Source organism: Macaca nemestrina, chromosome 1, assembly GCF_043159975.1.
Source record: "Macaca nemestrina isolate mMacNem1 chromosome 1, mMacNem.hap1, whole genome shotgun sequence".
Taxonomy (NCBI): domain Eukaryota; kingdom Metazoa; phylum Chordata; class Mammalia; order Primates; family Cercopithecidae; genus Macaca; species Macaca nemestrina.
The window spans coordinates 168,997,305-169,019,141 of NC_092125.1; the positions used below are offsets into that span (position 1 = coordinate 168,997,305).

The following is a 21,837-nucleotide window of genomic DNA, read 5'->3' on the forward strand; positions in this document are numbered from 1 at the left end:
TGCACGGGGGCCGGCAGCAACAAAAAGCCAACATCCTTCCATGGACTTCTACACCAGGTCTCCTAAGTGGTCTTCTGTGTTCCTAGCTTCCAGACTTCTCAGACTTCCCAGCAGGCCCCAACTTGGTTACTAAACTTTCTGAGATGTCAACTCCCCATCTTGGGTCTTTCATTTTTTTTTTTTCCCACAATTTCTCCCAGTTTCTCCCACAATTGTGTGTATTCTAATTCTGACAATAAACTCTTTTTTAAATTTAATTTTTATGGGTACATAGCAGGTGTATATATTTATGGTATACATGCGATGTTTTGATACAGGTGTTCAATGTGTAATAATTATAGCAGAGTAATTGAGGTATGAACCACTGCAATCATTTATCATTTCTTTGTACTATTAGGAACATAAAATTTCTACTGTATTAGTTATTTTAAAATATATAATAAATTACTATTGACTATAGTCACCCTGTTATATTATCAAATACTATATCTTATTCATTCTATCTATTTTTGTTAGATAGAATGTAACCATTACCAATCAATACCCATTAACCATTTCCAATCCCCCCAACTTCTCTGGTACCCTTCCCAGTCTCTCATCCCCAGTAGTTCAAGTGTTTTATTTATTTTATTTTTTGAGACAAGAGTCTTACTCTACTGCCTAGGCTGGAGTGCAGTGGTGCCATCTTGGCTCACTGCAACCTTTGCCTCCCAGGTTCAAGCGACTCTTGTGCCTCAGCCTCCTGAGTAGCTGGGAATACAGGCATAGGTCACCACACTTGGCTAATTTCTGTATTTTAGTAGAGATGGGGATTCACCATGTTGGCCAGTCTGGTCTCGGACTCCTAACCTCAGGTGATCGGCCTGCCTCGGCATCCCAAAGTGCTGGGATTACAGGTGTGAGCCACTGAGCCTGGCCCAAGTATTTTAATTTTTAGCTGACAACAAATTCTTTATTCCAAGGTTCTCTTAGTCAATCTGTTTCCCTATTTGTAAGTAAGGTAAGTGTGTGTACTCTAGTGAACCACACATAGAAACAGCATTCTGAGAAGGAAAGAGAAAACTGGCAGTGAGGATGTGTGTCTGGTTAGAGTAAATGAGGAAAGATAAGAGAAAAGGATGCTGAGATGGAAATAACTAGAGATTCTAAAGTATGGAATTACTGGAACACAGAAAGTGTGTAAGAGACTCTGGTTGAAGAATTTAGGACCAGTGAAGGAATGGGTGGCAGCAAGGAAGTAAGGAAGCATCTCTCTGGGCAGACCTTCAAATCTAATGGAAGAGAAGCAATCCCTTCCTTTTGGCCTCCTTACTCCTCTTCTGTTGAATTCCATTCATCTTCTGTGTCTACCTATCTTCCTCACTGGGTCATAAGCATCTTGCAGACAGGAACTTTGCATAATACAGCTCTGAAACCTCAGTACCCTATGTTGTACATGGTAGGTGGTCAGTAAATTTTATTTTCCTCCCTTCCTCCTTTTCTCCCTCCCTTCCTACCTCTCATGAATGAAAGAAGCCAACACAAAAGAGAAAAGAGCAACAGGTGATCAGAGATGACACTGACGGGCATGTGCCCAGGCATCCTCACTCACCTCACCTGCGTTCAGTCCTGTGCTAAGCGCTCAGAATGCAAAGAAAACTAAGACATAGTTCATGCCTGAGAAGTTCACATTCTTGTGGAAAGTGGAGGCGGGAGAGAGAGAGGACAGTACGTGAGCACCTTACTACAGTAAAATGGGATACATGCTTATCAGAATTAGGCACAAGGTGCCAGGGGACAAAGAGGACTGGACAGAGATCTGGGCCTGGATGGCAGAGCTCCACCTCTGAGCTATGCTGTCTGAGAGAGGAAACCATATAAGCTTTCATAAACTCCTTTCACTGGCTTTGAGGACCCATTCTTTTTTTTTTGTTTTTGGAGACGAGTCTTGCTTTGTCGCCCAGGCTGGAGTACAGCCGCGCGATCTTGGCTCACTGCAAGCTCCGCCTCCCGGGTTCACGCCATTCTCCCGCCTCAGCCTCCTGAGTAGCTGGGACTACAGGCGCCCACCACCATGCCCGGCTAATTTTTTTGTATTTTTAGCAGAGACAGGGTTTCACCGTGTTAGCCAGGATGGTCTCGATCTCCTGACCTCGTGATCCACCGACCTCGCCCTTCCAAAGTGCTGCGATTACAGGCGTGAGCCACAGAGCCCGGCCTTCGAGGACCCGTTCTTTACCAGGTACTACGTTAAGAACTTTCAACACAATCATATATTGCTTATTTATTATTACAACAACCCTATGCAGTAGATTTAACTATTTTTCATTTCACAGATAAAACTGCAGTCTAAAGAGATTAAGTAATTTGCCGTAAGCCACACGACTAGCAAATGCAGACAGCAGCTAAGGACCACTAGACGACAGCCTGTGTTCTCTCAAGTGTGGTCTAGAAAACATTTGGAAGAGAATCACCCTGGCCAAAATGAAGATTCCTGAACCCCTCCTAAGAGGATATGAATAAGAATCTGAGAGCAATGCCTGGAAATCTGCATTTTAAAGCCATTTCCCAAGGAATCCTTAGCACATCAGAATATGAGGCCCACTGTCCCTAAACCACATGGTTCTACATGGAAATTTTGCAGGTGACAAGAGAAACAAAAGATAGTAGGTGGGAAAGGCTGCTCAAGACCTGGCTTTTTTTTTTTTTTCTTTTTTTTGAGACGGAGTCTCGCTCTGTTGCCCAGGCCGGAGTGCAGTGGCCAGATCTCAGCTCACTGAAAGCTCTGCCTCCCGGGTTTACGCCATTCTCCTGCCTCAGCCTCCCGAGTAGCCGGGACTACAGGAGCCCGCCACCGCGCCCGGCTAGTTTTTTGTACTTTTTAGTAGAGACGGGGTTTCATCATGTTAGCCAGGATGGTCTCTTATCTCCTGACCTCGTGATCCGCCCGTCTCGGCCTCCCAAAGTGCAGGGATTACAGGCTTGAGCCACCGTGCCCGGCCTTTTTTTTTTCTTTAGACAGTCTTTCTCTGTTACCAGGCTGGAGTGCAGCGGCGCAATCTCAGCTCACTGCAACCTCTGCTTTCTGGGTTCAGGTGATTCTCCTGCCTCAACCACGCACAGCTAATTTTTATATTTTTAGTAGAGACAGGGTTTCACCACGTGGGCCAGGTCTTGATCTCTTGACCTCGTGATTTGCCCACCTCGGCCTCCCAAAGTGTTGGGATTACAGGCGTAAGCCACCGTGCCCAGCCAAGACATGGCCTCTTAAACACAAGAGAAGATGGCCACTTTGAATACTGAGGGCAATGGGCCTGAAGATGTCATGGAAGAAAAGCAATGTGTTAATAGGCAGAGAGATACAATACAGCTAGAAAACAGTGCTGCACTCAGACTAGCGGACAGATTGAACAGCAGAAGGGGAAAAATGGAGTAGTAGCTTGAATTTGCCAATTTCTAAACCCTTTTACATTCTGTCATTCAATAGCAGCACAATCCATTTTAATGAGTGTTTAGTGTACATTAAGGCTAATCCTCACAACAACACTGCAAAGTAGATAATGCTTATTTCCATTTTTCAGCTAAGGAAGCTGAGGTGGAGAAAGTGGCAGAAGAGGCTTCAGGTGGTGATTCTGTAGGAAAATGTGATATTCACAGATCGGTAGCACAGAAGAATCTAGGTCAGTGCTTTGGCTTCCTGCAGCTTAAACCAATGAGATAAGTTAAAACCTTAGATAATCCTAGAATATGAAGAACTGAAAAGAAAAGGTGGGGTGGGGAGATGCTGTAAAAAATCCTCTGCAAGACCATGCCAGTGGAGAAGAGGTTTAGAAACAAGCAGTTAGCTGGAGAGACAGATGAAGAGAAAGGAACCTCGTAACACGCCCTAAATACCAACATCAGGTAGAGAAAGAGCTGCCTGGTTGCCTTTTCCCATAGCCTTCATCCAAGCACACTGTTATGATTCTTCTTCTTCTTTTTAAAGCAGCATACACTTAGAGGGATCTTTGATCTGAAAGGAAAATCTTGAAATACTACCTACCGTTCATGAGGGCATAGGTGAGAATCATTACGGAGTTGTTTAGAAAGCTATTTTCTTCATTGATGACTCGGAGAGTTGCTTTTTTATCTTCTTCCGAAGAGTCCTTTGATGTAATGCCAGCTGACAGGTAAATGATGACCATGTCTGTATCTAAGCAAAAACACATCAATTGAATGCTCTATTTGGATTCTGGCTAAAGGCAGCAGTTCAGTTTCCTGTTCATGTCCTTGGACTTCCCCACCTCGAGGACCTGCCTAGCCCATGGTTCCTAGTTCTTCCCATTTGATGCTGTGGCTTTCATCCTCCCGCTTCTGCCTTTCTTCCATCCCACCCTTTCTGGACAATGAGGCCACATTTATGCAGCATCGGGTAAGGATGTTCCACATATATTTACCAGATAAAAGGAGGTGATTTCCTTTAGGCACCCATGGTTATAGTAATTTAAGCCAATCCAAATGGAAATCTCTCCTGCCTTCCGAAACAGATGATGCAGAACGGGACTTATCCTTTCCTCTGTGATGCAGGAACACCACCATGAATGCTTGTTTCTTGAGGATCAGGCTTTAAAATGATGATTCTTTCAGGGCTCTTCAGGCACATAATGTTATTCGCTCCTGTACTAAATATCTCTAGGTAATTTTCATTGAAAAATCTCATCAGTAGAGCAGTGAAACATGGACTTAGAAGCCAGTTGACTGTGTTCAAAGCCCAGCTCTGCTACTTACAAGCTGCATCTGGGTAATTGAGGCAAATTTCTCAACGTTTCTACACCTAATTTTCTTTGTCTATAAAATGGGAGTAATGACAGGACTGACTTAATAGTGTTGCTGTGAAGAATAATTGGTTATTTTAAGTAAAGACTATCAGCAAAAAGGTGATGACAAAAAGAAGGTAAAAGAGAAAAAAAAGAAACTACAACATACACACAAAATGAAAACAAAAACCATGCCATTGGATTGAAGTAGCAGCCCTGAGTTAGAATTGAAATTATTTTCCAAACAGGGCTGAGAGGTAGAATAACTGAGAGTTAGGTTGGTCCAGTAGAACTTCTGTCAAGTGGATTGACTGAAAAAAAACAAAGGTGATAAATTTCCTACAATTAGAGATAAATAAGCAGAGGCTCAATGACCACAATAAAAAGAGGGAAGTCAGAGAGCTGGACTTTTATATCCTCTTTCTAATCTGCAATTCTTTGATTTAACATATATGTATATGTGTTAAATATATATGTTAAATATGTGTGTATGTGTGTGTATGTGTGTGCTTATGTGTGTGTGTGTATGTATGTATATATATCTGTATTAAGACTGAGTCTTGTTCTGTCACCCAGGCTGGAGTGCAGTGGCATGATCTCAGCTTACTGCAACCTCCCCCTCCAGGGTTCAAGCGATGCTCATGCCTCAGACTACTGAGCAGTTGGGATTACAGGCACGTGCCACTATGCCCAGCTAATTTTTTGTATTTTTAGTAGAGATGGGGTTTCACCACGTTGGCCAGGCTGGTCTTGAACTCCTGACCTCAAGTGATCTGCCCGCCTCTGCCTCCCAAAGTGCTGGGATTACAGGCGTGAGCCACCATGCATGGCCTCAATATATATTTTTAGGACATTCTACATATTTTTTACTGAGAAATAAAAATCTATGTAATATGTTATATACTTATTTCTTCAGGTTTTGGTTATTGTTTTTTAGTTGAGGTTGCTCTAAAGTGACTGTGGCAGGCAACCTCAAACTTGGTCCCTTAGTGATTCCATGTCCTCCACATTCATTCACCTCCTGGGGTAGTTGCCTTCCTTGAGTGTGGCTGGATTTAGTGAGTCACTTATAATGACTAGAATGCAGCAGAGTGAAGGAACATCAAGACCAAGACTAGGTTACAAAAAGACTGTGGCTTCTGCAAGGGGGGGGCTTTCTCACTCTGAAGAAAGCCAGCTGGCAGGTTGTAAACAGTCCTATGGAGAGGCAAGGAACAGAGGCCCTTTGAACTGAAAATCCTGCCAGCACAAGTGTGAGTGAGCTTGGAAGCAGCTATTTCCCCAGTAGAACTTTGAGATGACCGTAGCTTTGGTCAATAGGTTGACTGCAATCTCAAGAAACTTGTAGGGCTGGAGGCACCCAGCTATGCCGTGCCCAGATTCCTGATGTACAGAAACTATGAGACAATAAAGATGTATTAAACTACAGAATGTTGGAATAATTTGTTACACAGGAATAGTTAATGAATACGGTTACCCTTTAAAAAATTATCCTAATGGTGAAGACACAAAGCTTGAATTTCCTTCAGTTTACACATTCCCATTTTAGACTTAAGTATTCTTTATTATGCAGAATTGAACAGTTAACTTATAATGTATGAATGTCATAGATAACTGAACTTGACTCTAAGAAATAAATGCATTCAAAGTTCCTCTTATTTACTCCTAATACTTAATACCAATTTTGATACTTGAACATTCTCTAGTGAACATTAACTGCACATTTAAATTTCACTATTTAGTTATCAGAGATTAGGAAGTAAATGCTGATGCAAAAAGAAAATCTACACATTTCAGGAAGATTCTTGTCTTAAATTAGATGTCAACAAACCAGATGTCAATATTTTTTCAAAGTTGTATATACAGTTCAGTAAATTATTTTATAAGGACCCTAAACAGTTCATTTAAACTTCAGACTGAAAAACACAAAAACAAAAATTGCTTGAGTCCCTAGTTGGGGGAAACATATAGATATAGATATAGATATAGCATGAGGAGGATCTATGGTATGACACAAACCATCTGCTCATCGCAAAAGTACATGTGATAAATTCCTGAACACATTTAGGCTGACCTAAAAGAGAACCCTAGTGTCTGTTTTCTCACTTAGCCTTATGATTCTGCATAAAATACACTGTCATTTAGAGCTGTTTCTAGGGCAAAGGTCCATGTTTGGAAAGCCAGAAGGCTTGTAGCCCTTGAGCTCCTTTGGTAGCCAAGCACATTTTCTTTCCATTCCAACAATAAGACACACTCTGTAAGTATCCCTGCTGGCTCTGCCCAACCCCTGACTCCATTCCCATCTTATCCTCAAGAACAATTGAGTTATTTTTCCATTCTTATCAGATCTGTCAAATTTGGTTTGATTTGTATTTTTAATGCATTGGGATATTCCCTTTTTAGTCACCCAGTTAGAGCAATTTTAGGGGAGAGTAATTATAGGGACTTGGGGTAGAGCAGAGATGCAGCATGTAACTGGAAGAAAATGTAATAGCTCTCCATTTGGTGAGTCTCTCTATAAGCCACCAGGCATGTCTTGGGGTCAACATCAAAAGGGGAAGAGCAACTCAAATTTGGGCTTTGCCCATACCATTAGGTCTCCACTCTTAACCATCTTTAATTGAGGTTCATTATGATTCTCAACTAATCAGCTCCAAAACAAATTCAGAACAAACAACTCCAAGATGTTAATGCTGTCAGTTAAAGATCTACCATGAGACTGAAGAAAGGGTCAGAACTGGACAAAAGTTTTAGACTTTCTGGTTGGTACAAGGCAAATTAGTGTCAACCAACAATGATTTATGACATGTAGTTTATTTTTATATGGCTACCAATGTGGGCATACTAAAGTGTACTTTCATGTACAGACTAACCCTTGCAACGATCGTCAAGAGTAGGTCTTATTTATTTGAATAACCTCACAGGTGGCAACCAAAACAGGACCAGATATACGGTAGACATTAAATAATTGTCTGTAGAGTGAAGAGAAATAGTGATGTATAGAGTTTACAACAGAATAAACTTCTAGGAAGTGTATACAGACCCCTCGCTATACTGTTGCCTAGGCCATGGCCATCTTTGGGCCTGAGGTCAACTTAGGACATCTAGGGTATCTAATCTAGTTTAGCTGGAGCTAGAAGTCTTATACGAAACTGAGTATCATAATAATCACAGCAAATATACATTGGATATTTATGATGGAATCCTGGATATTATCATCCCTCCATTTACAGATTAGGAATCCAGGTCTGGAGAAAATAAAACAATATAGACAAATTCACAAGGTTAGAAAAATTTCAGAGCAGAACACTGGTTGAAATCCATAACCTGCATAACTCCTGGGCTATATAGCCTGAGAGTACCCTGGGACCGCTCCTTAACAAACTGGACAACGCTCATTCCTGAAGTCTTTTCTTCATACAAACTAATCTAGATTATTTTTTCTCTAAACTGTGAGTAAAAGCTATAAACTAGAGACCAGTGAGCCTTAGATACATCTTACTACTTGGCCTAAAAAGGGCTCCTTTGAGTATTTAGAAAACTGTGCCTTCAAAATTTGTCCAAGTCTCTAATGGTCAATCTTCTTGCCATGTTTTTGTTTGCCAACATTAAGAAAAACAAACACAGAAAAATCCAGAGAAGAAATGCCTCCCATCAAACCAGCCTCCTGCTCACATGCAGTGCAGGAATGTCTGTGAGAAGAGATTTAATGAGGTCTTTATTCACAGCTTTAAAGCTGGAACAAATGTCAACATTTGAAAATCAAGGGATTTCACATGAAAATCCAGATTTCTGGCATCTCTTAAAACAGAAGATCTGGCAGCACTGGGCAGACATTCCTGCTCAATGGACTGAACAGAGGAGCAGCTGCCCTCTGGATGGTGCATGCTCCGTGTGACCATGTTCTCCAACTCATCCTCATTACCTTCCCCCAGCTCACATGTGCTGCCTGGCCACTGTGGGCATCTGAGTTTGCGACTGCTAGTCTAACATTTCTCTCCATTATTTGAAAAGTGTAATAATCGAAACTAGACTTTAAAGATGGTTCGATGACAGAATTCAGTAGAAAGAACACTTCTAGTGAGGAACGCTGACGGGTGGGTGGCGTTGACAAACAGGCCAATCTGCCTTGAGTACTTGAGTTCAGCCTTGTTAACTGACCTTACTGAACCAAGGGCAACTTTACACTCAGCCACCCCATAATATTGGTTTGTGGATAGCTGATGCTTGCCAAAGCTGGTAGGCCAAATTCTAAGATGATCTAAATGAGCAACATCCTGTATACTGAATGTGTGCATCACCTGTAACTTGCTTCTAAGAAGAAGACTATGGCAAGTAATGAGCCATTACTCCTGTGATTGTGCTACGTATCCTTGCAAAGATGGATGGATGTTTGCCGAGGTCCCTGATAAACTCACTTTGAGTTAATCACAAGCGAGAGTAATCTGATTAAATCAAGAGGGATAGTGGGGCTGATTTACTCAGACGAGCTTGTTACAGGAGGGTCCAAGCCTTCTCTGAAGCCAGGGATTTGAAGAGATGCTCTTCCATTGGCCTTGAAGAAGTAAATGAAATGAGTCTCATAGTTGCAAGGAAATGAATTCTGCCAACAAACATGGGAGCTCATGTTTGTTGAACCTTAGCATGAATGAACCTTAGCATGAACCTTAGGACTCTGAATGTACAGTAGTCCTGCTAATACTTTGATGGTAACCTCGTGAGACCCTAAACAGAGGACTCAGCTAAGCTGTACCCGGACTCCTGACCCACAAAAACTGTGATATAACAAATGTATATTGCGTCAAATTGCTAAGTTTGTGGCAATTTGTTATGCGGAAACATAAAACTAACACACCATGTACCATCATTAGTTATAATTACAGTAGCTTCCTTCTTTTGAGGATCCATTATGTGCTAGGCACTATGCTTTGCATTAATCAGTGCTTAGCTTAAACACAGACACAATGACGCGCTTGGAAATGTATTCTTTAAATTTATCTCAATAGGATACATTAATGTTTTCAAACAAAGAAAAAAAACCGTAAACAGATTTTTTTTTTTTTTGAGATGGAGTCTTGCTTCGTCACCAGGCTGGAGCGCAGTGGCACGATCTTGGCTCACTGCAACCTCTGCCTCCCGGGTTCAAGAAATTCTCCTGCCTCAGCTTCCCAAGTATCTGGGATTACAGGCGCGTGGCACCACGTCCAGCTAATTTTTGTAGTTTTAGTAGAGACGGGGTTTTACCATGTTGGTCAGGCTGGTCTCGATCTCGTGACCTCGTGATCCGCCTGCCTTGGCCTCCCAAAGTGCTGGGATTACAGGCATAAGCCACCGCACCTGGCCTATAAACAGATTTTTTTTAAATAAAAGGAAAAATGAAATAGATTCCTTTAAGTAGTTCCAAAGCATGAGCTCCATTTCAAATATATTTTCCCGTACTTTAGCATGCATCCTAATTCCAGATTTTCTTTAATATATACAAATTAAATTAGAGGCCAGGCGTGGTGGCTCACGCTTCTAATTCCAGCACTTTGGGAAGCTGAGGTGGGGGGATCACAAGGTCAGGAGTTCAAGATCGGCCTGACCAACATGGTGAAACCCCGTCTCTACTTAAAATACAAAAATTAGCCAGGCATGGTGGCGCATGCCTGTAATCCTAGCTACTTAGGAGGCTGAGGCCGGAGAACCACTCAAACCCGAGAGGTGGAGGTTGCAGTGAGCTGTGATTGCTCCATTGCACTCCAGCCTGGGTGACAGAGTGAGACTCCATCTCAAAAAAAAAAAAAAAAAAAAAATTGAATTAGAGTGCTTTTATACATCTGAAAGACTGTGCTCATCTAAATGACAGCTGGTTAGAAGAAGGAAGGATCAAGGCAAGAATTCCTGTTGCCCGCTTCACGTCCACGTGTGCACAAGCAGACATTCACTCTAAGTCAAAGAGGAAGCAAAGCTGACAATTAGCATTAGAAAGGATGTGGAGATTCCCTTAGGACGTAAGTGCAGACATGATCTAAATAAAGGGGCAGGAAGAGAAGGCTCAGAGAGTCAAGAAATTGTACAGACTGACCATCTTTGATTGGGAAAGATGAGAAAAATCCAGTTAACATCCTAGTATTTGATGATGATGAAGACAACACATGACAATTTTAACCCAAATGAATTTTTTTTTTTCTTTTGAGACAGAGTCTCACTCTGTCGCCCAGGCTAGAGTGCAGTGGCATGATCTCAGCTCACTGCAACCTCTGCCTCCTGCGTTCAAGTGATTCTCCTGCCTCAGCCTCCCGAGCAGCTGGGACTATAGGCAATCGCCACCATGCCCGCCTAATTGTTTTGTACTTTTAGTAGAGATGCGGTTTCACCATATTGGCCAGGCTGGTCTCGAACTCCTGATCTTGTGATCTGCCTGCCTTGACCTCCCAAAGTGCTGGGATTATAGGCATGAGCCACCGCACCTCACCCCCAATCAATGTTTTTTTTAAATCCCTCTACGCTGGGTGCAGTGGCTCATGCTTGTAATTCCAGCACTTCGGGAGGCAAAGGCAGGTGTATTGCTTGAGCTCAAGAGTTTGAGATCAGACAGGTCTCAGTCAGTGAAACCCTTTCCTTACCAAAAATACAAAAATTAGCTGGGTGTGGTGGCGTACGCCTGTGGTCCCAGCTACTTGGGAGGCTGAAGTATAAAGATTGCTGGAGCCCAGGAAGTCAAAGCTGGAGTGAACCATGATCACGCCACTGCATTCCAGCTTGGACAGAGCAAGACCCTGTCTCAAGGTAAATAAATAAATAAATAAATAAATAAATAAATAAATAATAAAATCTCTCTAAACATCATTGTGTGATCAATTTACAATATATTCCTATTGCCATCTTTATCTATTATGCTTGTAAGTCCTCCGAGAGAACGCACTCACTTGCTTGGAACTTTGTGTTATTGTTTGTGCTTCGAATCAGCTGAAATGCCTTTTGGAATCCCACTGCGTGCTGGGTAGGACTGTCTGAAGACTTCACGTTGCTAACAAAGGTGGACATTTTCCTTTTTGTCTCACTGGTAGCTGGAGACAAGAAGGTCTTATAGCACTGGTCTAGTGAGCAAGTCCGGACGGTATCTGCCACAGTTAACACAGAAATCTGCAGGAAAGAAAAAAAACAAAAACCAAAACCAAACCTGTTATCCTACCACTTAAAGATTTATTTGTTTGTGTAACAGAAGAGCCCAAAGAACGAGAAGGCCTACAGAACAGATTCTGAGAGTTTCAAAATAAATCCCTGGAGCCATCAATCTATCAAATTTGAAAAGGATCCATAAGGACTGGTAAAGTGGGGAAACCCCTAGAGTTTGGTTTTTGTTCCAAGATGAAGGAGTAGTACTGTGTTCATATATAACATTAAACACACACACAAACTATTTTATGCAGAGAAAAGTCATAGCAAGAATGAACTATCCTGGTTTTCAACCTGGAGGTGAGGGTGAGGGTAAGAGAGTACGGTGTGTGTGTTTTAAGCCACTAAGTTAGTGAGCAAAACCGCTGGAGTTGGCAAAGTCAAAATGATGAAGCAGAAGATGTCCACACGCAATAGATTATCATTAGCTGTACCCACACCTCTCTCCAAGGTGTCCCAGAGATTAGTCAGCCACTAGTAGCTTTCCCTTCTCCCTGACTTCCCAACAATCTTGCGATAAAGTTCAGCCATCCACCAGCATCTACATCCCCCACCCCTCTCCTCCTCAGCATAACCTCCAGTGTGAAAGTCATGGCTAATTAGAAACCTTACCGTGAGCCATAAAGAAGTATAAGACTAAGGTTGGTGGTAGTTACAAAAGAGATTTTTGGATTGGTGGCTGCTTCCTCAAATATTAGAATAATACTCTTTTCCCAAAGTCCTTTTAAAGATGGATTTAAAAAAATATACAGATGGTCCCTGACATACAATGGTTTGACTTTACGATGGTGCGAAAGCGATAGGCAGGCAGTGAAGCTGTACTTTCAATTTTGGATCTTTTCCCAGGCTCCTGATACTCTCTCATGGTGCTGGACAATGGCAGGGAGCCACAGTTCCCAGTAAGCCATGCAATCACAAAGGAGAACCGCTGATACAGTATTCTGCAGTATACTACTGTATTCAACAAACTACATGAGATAGCCAATACTTTATTATGTTATAAAATAGGCTTTGTGTTAGATGATTTTCCATAACTGAGGGCTAACCTAAGTGTTCTGACAATGTTTAAGGTAGGCTAGCCCAAGCTATGATGTAGCTCAGGTGTATTAAATGCAATTTCAACTTATGATAGATTTATCAGGATGTAACCCCATTGTAAGTCAAGGAGGATCTATTATATCACAAAACAATAAAGTACTTTAAAAAAGGCATTCAAGGAGAACCTCATGCCATTGGGGTCACAGGGGTCACGGTCACCTTGTCATGTTCATCGATGGCACTGAGGATGACCTGAGCAGCGTCCTTGGCAATCTGAAGCTGAGTGTCTGTGACCGAAGCCCCGTGGTCCAGAATCACGACTATGTGCTTTGACTGCGGCCGGACTGTAGAGACGTAGATGGGTCTGCAGGGAGAAGAAGCTCTCTGGGGTCATCTTGGTTTAGGTAAAGGGCCTCAACACAGCTGTGAATATTACAGTGCACGGGCATGTTGGTCTCTGTGTTCTCCCAGAGATGGCACAAGGATGGAGAGATCCACATGGAAGAAGAAACCATACTGGTGCATTGAAAATAATACCTAAGGCAATAATACCTAAGACAACAAGACAACAAGGTGTGTCTGTGGAACAGGTATGGATAATTTATGCCTTTAAAGATCAAAGCAGACAAGAGAAGCTTTTCAGCAGCAAACTCTTTTGGAGGCTGGCTTTTTCAGCATCACTAACATCCTGCTTTTCTCTCTCTCTTTTTTTTTTTTTCTCAGAGAAAAGCAGGATGTTAGTGCTCTTTAACTCAATGCATTCTGCACAGCTCAAAACTTCTAGTAGTTAAAATCCTCATTTAAAATATGCACAACCTCTGCTTGGTATTGCCTGGTGTACCTGTTTTGCTAAAGGGTGTGGATGTGGCGGCCCCTTGGGCTGAGAGATCAGTCAAGGAGAAAAAGGTCCCCTCACCAGGGCTGGATTATCCTCTGCAGACTTGCAGAGTGGGGCTTGGCTAGAAGTGAGGCAGGCTATAACCCATGAGCATGCTGAGCAGCTTTGAATGGCAGGTTTGGTTCCTCTCTTCTCATACAAAGGCTCCTGCTAAGAGGCCCCTTTCCTTTCTGGACTGAAACAATTCACATAGGTCAGCCACCAAAAGGCCCCTTATCTGAGCATTTAAAACTGTGCCATCAAAATTTGTCCAAGTCTGTGATAGCCACTCTTCTTGCCAGGTTTTTGTTTGCCAACATTGAAAAAAAGGGGGTTGGGGGCAGCCACAAAGGAGAAATGCCTCCCATCAAAGCAGCCTTCTGCCAATGTGCAGTGCAGGAAGGTTTGTGAGAAGAGGTTTAATGAGGTCTCTATTCACAGTTTTAAAGCTGGAACAAATTAGAAGGAGTTTAAGAAAGCAAATCAGCCTCAAGAGAATTCTCTCCTTTACTGACACCCCTAAAACACTAGATTTTCCTGTGAAATGTTAGATGCCAGCTGAATCACAAAAGCCTGGGCACAAATTAAGAAATGTAGGCAAAGTACCAAAAAAACTCAAAATCTGGCCAAATTTACACTAGTTGTTCTCAAGCCCAAAGTCCTGCAGTAATTACTAAAGTACCACTCTATTTTCACTAGTCGATACGATTGAGCCACTAGGGAAATGAAATAAAAAGAATCCAGAAGAGGTAGCTACAGAAATGAAACAGAGAACAGAAAAGAAGGAAAATCTGATCATCTCAGCACTGACAAGTAGGTCAAATATTTAACTTTTTAGATTCTCCAAGCTAGGTGGGTGGATTTTCTTTAAAATGACACACTTCCTTTGTTCAAATTCAATTCACATAAATGAAACTTGGGATATGTGTTGGCATCGTCACATTAAGTTGTTAAAAGCTGCTTTAGTGGGATATATAAATAGTGATGTTAAATGCACAAACTGGGGGGACGTCCTCATAGAATGACTGGTATCCACCAGTTCCTTTCTTGTGTTGCTATGTCCTGAAATCCATTCCATACTTGCAATGAATGTAGAGAACTTGGAAAGGCATCATAGGAAAGTAGTTAGGACAAGAGATGCGAATCGCAGTCTATGAGGAGAGAAATGTGGATTATTTAGCCAAGGGAAAAGAGGTTCAAGGGCTAATTAGTGCAGATTTAGGGTGGAGACACATGAAAACTTTCCAAATTGCCTTGTGTTGGTGAATGCTGATTTTGACAAAGTTTCGCTTTCCTTTTTAAACTTTCCTTCACGGGTGCTTCGTTCAAATCAGCAAGCCACCTAGCCTATCTCTTCTTAGAAGCAAATGAGAATTAGATGGTTCATGGTGGCCTTTGTTCTCGCGAGAAGCCATAGTCATGGCTTCTGGTCCAGTCTCCAAGACACTCAAGTCTTCACCAGAATGTATGGGGAGGGTAAGGAAGAAACTAAACACACAATAAAAATATCTTAGGATGGCTGGGCACGGTGGGTCATGCCTGTAATCCCAGCACTTTGGGAGGCTAAGGTGGACGGATCACCTGAGGTCAGGAGTTCGAGACCAGCCTGGCCAACTTGGCGAAACCTCATCTCTACTAAAAATACAAAAATTGGTCAGGCTTGGTGGTGGGTGCCTGTAATCCCAGCTACTTGGGAGGCTGAGGCAGGAGAATTGCTTGAACCCAGGAGGCAGAGGTTGCAGTGAGCCAAGATCGTGCCATTGCATTCCAGCCTGGGCAACAAGAGCAAAACTCCTTCTCAGGAAAAAAAAAAAAAATCTTAGGAAAAGCACAGATGAAGTATTTTCCTCGGGGAAAAATTCTGGATACAATTTAAAGTGAAGATGAAGGGAAGCTAAAGTAATTGTGTAGACTCCAGAAAATGGTGTGAAAAGTGGGTGCCCTGCACTACAGCTTCAGATGTTCTGGCATCAAACATTTGACACGGCAAACAGGAAACTGCCAGGATTAAATAGGAAAGTGTACTTGCTTCGGGGGGTTCTATAATTAATGAGTCTTGTCATACAAATTATCTCACCATTATTGCCCTTCTGGCTACATGGTAGAATCTCAAGTCATGTCTGTGAGTGAGAAAAGCAAGATGTTAGTGATTTTTAATCCAATGCTTTCTGCTCACCTCAAAACTTCTAGTAGTTAAAATCTGCATGTAAATTTCATGCAGTATGGCCAAGCATGTCATCACAGAAAGGGAAGCTGAGTATAACAAACTCTACTCTGAGATATGTTATAAAGTTATGTTCAAGGGCTGCCCTATAGACAAGGTACCATCATTCACATTTCAACAAAGAATTCTGAAACTCAAAACACTCTAGGTGCTTCACACAATTTGACTTCAGGAGTAAGTACTTTTTTTTATTTGGCATGTTACATAGCTATAGAAAAGCTCTGGATTTTGTAATTTGCCCTTGCCTGGAATTTCACATCCACATATACTAAATGGTGAATTCATTTCAGAACAAGTACAAATTTCTGAATCCACAGCTTAGAGGCATAGCCATGAGTAGAAACGAGAAGTTTTATCTTTCATGTAGATCACTCTTAAACAATAATTAAAAACTTCAGAATGCAAGTCAACATACCTACTGCGGTGTTCGTAGCTGCCCTTACACCGGAACTTGTGCGCTGGGAAAACAGTGAAAATTCCTTCTTCTGAACTGAAATACTGCCACTTAATTCCAGGGTTGGATTTCAGGTTGTCTGCAAGAACTAGAGGGGTGAGGAAAATGAAGTATAACCACCAAATCCACAGGTGCATGCAGGCACCGCTTCTCAGGCATCTGTTTTGCATAAAACGCTTGTAGTATGAAGAAATCCCACTAGATACAAGGTTGTAAATTTTCTATGAAACATGTTTTCTGCCCCTTAAAAAATACCCTAAGAATAGAAAATACAATGTTTCAGCTAAGTGAAGCTATTACTCTTAATATTGTACCATGACATTATATGTCTTGGATTCTTTTTCCAGTACAAATGATTCACTTGCATTAATCTCTCCCTGCACTGAGCTGGCCCCTGTTGGGTCAGCACACACTAGTTGGCTTGGGGTGCAGTCTGTAACTGTAGAAAACAGTGATGTTAATAGGCCTCATCGCCAGAGGGACTAGACCTGTGACCTTAACCTTGCCTCTGCTTCACAATGAAGGAAACAGCATACATGGTACTTAAAAAGACAGGCCATCATTGTCTGGTTAAGCTGTTACTTACGGAATGATTCCTCTGTGCCAGGTGCTGGAATACAGGCTTCCTTATGTTATCTCATGTCATCCATAAAGCAACCCCAAGATGTGGGTGGTATTGTTATCACTACTTTAGAGTCGAGAAAATATGCTGAAGTGATTTGTCAAAGACCTCCTCAGTAAATGGCCAAGCTGGGATTCAAACCTGGCTGTCCTGACTCCTGTGTTCCTTACATCATGCTGTACTGCCCCCCTTTATCTACACAGCATTCCTACCGCTGACCTGCATCTGCCATTCCCTCAGCCCACCTTGTTGTGTGCAATCCTGTCCCACAACCTCCATGAAGTCTTCCTTACCCTCTCCCGCAATCAGAATTTCCTCTCTTTTCTGAGCTCTTAGGATGTTTTGCTCTGCTCCATTCTGACTCAGCTACTTATTACACACTTACTACGTGCTGGTCACTGCTTCACAATTGGCAAGATATACAAAGATGAGCACAAAACAAGCCCTACTGTAATAACTGATAAACAAGCAGAGTTACACAGATGGAAATGGAACAAAAACAAATTCAGTTGCGGGAAGATTCCAAGCAAACGTGAAAAGGAAGGAATGCGTGAGGTGTATTTGATCAGAAAATACATTAAGCTTTAAACACCCATGTGATCAAATAAGGATCTGTTTGTATGACTGTAAGGGCTGAGGCTGAGATATGACTCTAACAATGATGAGGGATCTTCACCTCTACTGTAGACAAAGAGCTTTCACACAGGATATTTAAGTTTCACAAAATACTACACGATATGTGGTCTTATCTTCAGATTGCAATGAAGAAACTGAAGCTCAAAGAAATTAAATGGCCCTTTATAACATGCCATGTTTTATTTTCTTCATAGCATTTATCACCATCTGAAATATCATTTAATACCAGTTCATTCTTCTCTTCTCCTTTACCACCCCCAGTTAAATTTTAAGATGCAAGCAATGAAGAACTTGGCCTTATCCCCCCTATAGCCTAGAACAATGCATGCACAGTGAGTGTAAATAGTTCCTACACAAATGAATATCCACGGCTAGTAGGTGGTAAGATCGTGCTTTAACATAGCTCTTCTGACTCTGTGTTTCTCACTAAATCCTTCGGCCTCAAATAAAAGTGGGTGGACTAATTATGGTATTATGTTTTTATACCATATGTAGCATCAGGAATTACATTATGAAATGGGAGTTGCAAAGTTTTGCAGGATATTGTGGGGGTGATGGTTCCCTGTGAACTCAGGTGCAACAGTCATGTACCTGCCTCCTCTCCGGTAGAGCATCATGAACTCCAAGAAGGTAAGATGATGGTCTACTCTGTCTCCTTGGCACTCAGGACAGTGGCTGTGCTGTTCTGCAGGTTTGTTATATTAGCAGGACTGAATTCCTATTCTATTTTTTATTAAAAAATTTTTTTTGAGACAGGGTCTCACTCTGTCGCCCAGATGGGAATGTAGTGATGCAATCACAGCTTACTGTAGCCTTGTTCTCCCGGGCTCAAGTGATCCTCCTGCCTCAGTCTCTTGCATAGCTAAGACTATAGGTGGGCACCATCACACTCAGCTAATTTTTTTTTATTTTTGTAGAGACAGGGTGTCACCATGTTGCCCAGGCTGGCCTCAAATTCGTGGCCTCAAGTGATCCTTCTGCCTTAGCCTCTTAAAGTACTAGGATTACAGGCATGAGCCACCGTGCCCAGCCCCAAGATTTTATCTGAGACAGACAGGCCTTGCTTTCAGTCTCTGCTGTCCCTAGTTCACTGTATTTATATCCACTATTATTCTGATGTCTGCTTGGCTTTGATCAACTTTTCATGATTTGTTCTTGGCCTACCATGGGCAGGGAACAGCTTTTAGGAATAGAGGTAAGGAGAAAAAAAATATTAAATCCTTACCTACAAAAGAAAGACTAATTCAGGGAGATTGGAAATATACACTAAACTTTTAATTAATTATCACAGTATCTGATTAAGAGCTTGGGTGAGGTACAGAGAAGGGCTATGGAAATCCAAAGATAGGAAAGATCTACCTGTGGTCATTGAGATGGTGTTGGGAACAAGTCCTGAGTGAGTACCTATGACCGTCTAGGCATTATGCCACGTGCCTTCTACAAAGTATGGTGGACTTTTGCCATTTGGGCTTGTACCTTGAAAACATACCCACCTCCCAAGATGACCAACGTGCAAGAGGAGGGGAGTGAGAGCTTTGCAGCGGGGTCACTACAGAGAGTGCTCAATTAGCAAGACAGGAAGCCAGAGGCCAAGTTCCTCTCAATGACTTGTTAAAGGACAGTGTACATAAGTGCACAGCATGTGCTGTTGCCATCTACATATGATGTAGAGTGCGGAGTGACAATATATTCAACTCCTTTCCCTTTTTCCATCCGAGTGAAGATCACCACTTTTAATGTTTTATTTACTTTGCAAGGGGTCTTTCTGCCATTAGCAATATGTTATCTGAGGACTACCTTTTTGAGCCATGGCAAATATTTTGATTGTGTTCCAAAAATTAAAACATGTGACAGTCATCAAACTTTGTGTTTGGTGTTAAAATGCCAGTTTCATCTTTATTTCTAGCATGTACATACTCAGGTATGACTTTAGTGCTGGCTCCACCTATCACTGGAACAATTTCAAAGCATGAGGCAAAGATAAAGACATTGGTCAATAAACCTCATTTTAGACTAATCGTTAACAACAACTTACAAAGAAGAAAATGCTGGAACAACATGTGACTATTCCACAAAAGTGGCCCATGGTGATGCCTGTGTCAACCTGCCCACTCCCAGAAACATATGCCCAGAGCCAAACAGGGTCACACCTATGTGGGGTCTGATGAAACATAATGGAGACTCGACTCTAGCAAACATCTATCTGGCATCTGCATGTGCCAGCTTTGTGCTAATGCTCCCACATATAGCATTTAATTCTCACCTCAACAAACCAGTCTTATAACATGCACTAAAGTTTCATGTGTTTAAATCAGAATGGAGTGAATTCCATAGACATTTAGGAACACTTTTTTCAAATTAATTTTTTTTTTTTTTTTTTTTGAGACAAAGTCTCGCTCTGTCGCCCAGGCAGGAGTGCAGTGGTGTGATCTTGGCTCACTGCAAGTTCCGTCTCTGGGGTTCATGCCATTCTCCTGCCTCAGCCTCCTACAGGCGCCTACCACCATACCCAGCTAATCTTTTTGTATTTTTAGTAGAGACTGGGTTTCACCGTGTTAGCCAGGATGGTCTCAATCTCCTGACCTTGTGATCACCCACCTCAGCCTCCCAAAGTGCTGGGATTACAGGTGTGAGCCACTGGGCCCAGGCTTTTAATTTTTTATTTTTATAGATTTAGGGGGTACAAATGCAGTTTTGTTACATGGACATATTGTGTAGTGATGAAGTCTGAGCTTTTAGGGTAACCATCACATGAATAGTGTACATTGTACCCATTAGGTAATTTCTTTTCCTTTTTCTTTTTCTTTTTTTTTCCCTGAGACTGAGTCTCGCTCTATCACCCAGGCTGGAGTGCAGTTGTGTGACCTCGGCTTACTGCAACCTCTGCCTCCTGAGTTCAAGTGATTCTCCTGCTTCAGCCTCCCAAGTAGCTGGGATTACAGTCATCTGCCACCATGCCCAGCTAGTTTTTGTATTTTCAGTAGAGACAGGGTTTCACCATGTTGGACAGGCTGGTCTTGAACTCCCGACCTCAAGTGATCCGCCTGCCTTGGCCTCCCAAAGTGCTGGGATTACAGGCGTGAACCACCGTGCCTGTCCCCATTAGGTAATTTCTCATTACTCACCCCGCCTCCCACCCTCTCACCTTTCCAAGTCACCTTTCCAAGTGTCTATCATTCCACTCCCTCTGTCCAAATGCACACATTATTTAGCTCCCACTTATAAGTGACAACATTCAGCATTCGACTTTCTGCAGGAACACTTTAGAATTCCCACTCATCCCCTATCCCTCACTGCTTTAAATGACCAGATCTCTGTATAGAAACTTCCCTTCAGTCTGGTACAGTGATTGGCCAACTTCTGTAATGGGCTGGATAGTAAATACTTCTGGCTTTGCAGACCATAAGGTCTTTGTCATAACGACCCAAATCTGTCTTTGAGAGGGCAGACACAGACATTTATTTGTAAATGAATGAATGGGCTGTGTGCCAATACAAGTTTATTTACAAAAATCACTGGCAAGCTGGATTTGGTCAGCGGTCCTCCAACAAAGCTATGCAAAATATACTACACATAGGACTTAAAGCATTTCCAAAGCCTTAGACTTTTAGCTATTACACCCCTTGCCCTCCCCAGATCCCTCATGCATACCGAGGGGCTGTAACACATTTTATCCTCACAAAAGTCCTAGGAATAAAAATTAATTATCTCCAAGTGACAGCTGAGGAAACAGGCACAGAGAGCTTGTTTTTGACATGCCTGAGGTTTCACAGTGGGCAAGAAGGGGCCATGAGAGTCAAGGCAGTCTGTGACCACAATGCCTGTCTTCTCGCCTCTCCGCCAGGAAACTTGCCCTTTGTGAGACATCTGGCTGACATGAGTGTGTGTAAACATGGAAGAGGCTTTTTCTCCACCTAGTCTCCTGGGGTCTGAAGCTTTAACCTTGATCTCACATTAGCACTGTTCTCCAGACAGCCCTGCCAACCCCTTAATAAAAAGGCAAACATTGCCTTTGGAAGTAAAGGAAAGCTCAATGACCTCATTTAAAAG

The 21,837-nt window shown here is 42.2% G+C and overlaps 1 protein-coding gene across 4 annotated transcripts in view; it reads right to left on the minus strand.

Moving 5' to 3' along the window:
- The window catches only part of LOC105498465 (cache domain containing 1), a 226,780-nt gene that overhangs the window by 47,748 nt on the left and 157,195 nt on the right, over positions 1-21,837 (minus strand). For all 4 annotated transcript variants that reach the window (XM_011770615.3, XM_071091954.1, XM_011770620.2 and 1 more), the window contains 4 exons: positions 16,491-16,617; positions 13,194-13,338; positions 11,687-11,903; positions 4,022-4,171 (listed from right to left, as the gene is read on the minus strand). In XM_011770615.3, coding sequence (XP_011768917.1) covers positions 4,022-4,171; positions 11,687-11,903; positions 13,194-13,338; positions 16,491-16,617 — 639 coding nt within the window. The remainder of the gene's footprint in view (positions 1-4,021; positions 4,172-11,686; positions 11,904-13,193; positions 13,339-16,490; positions 16,618-21,837) is intronic.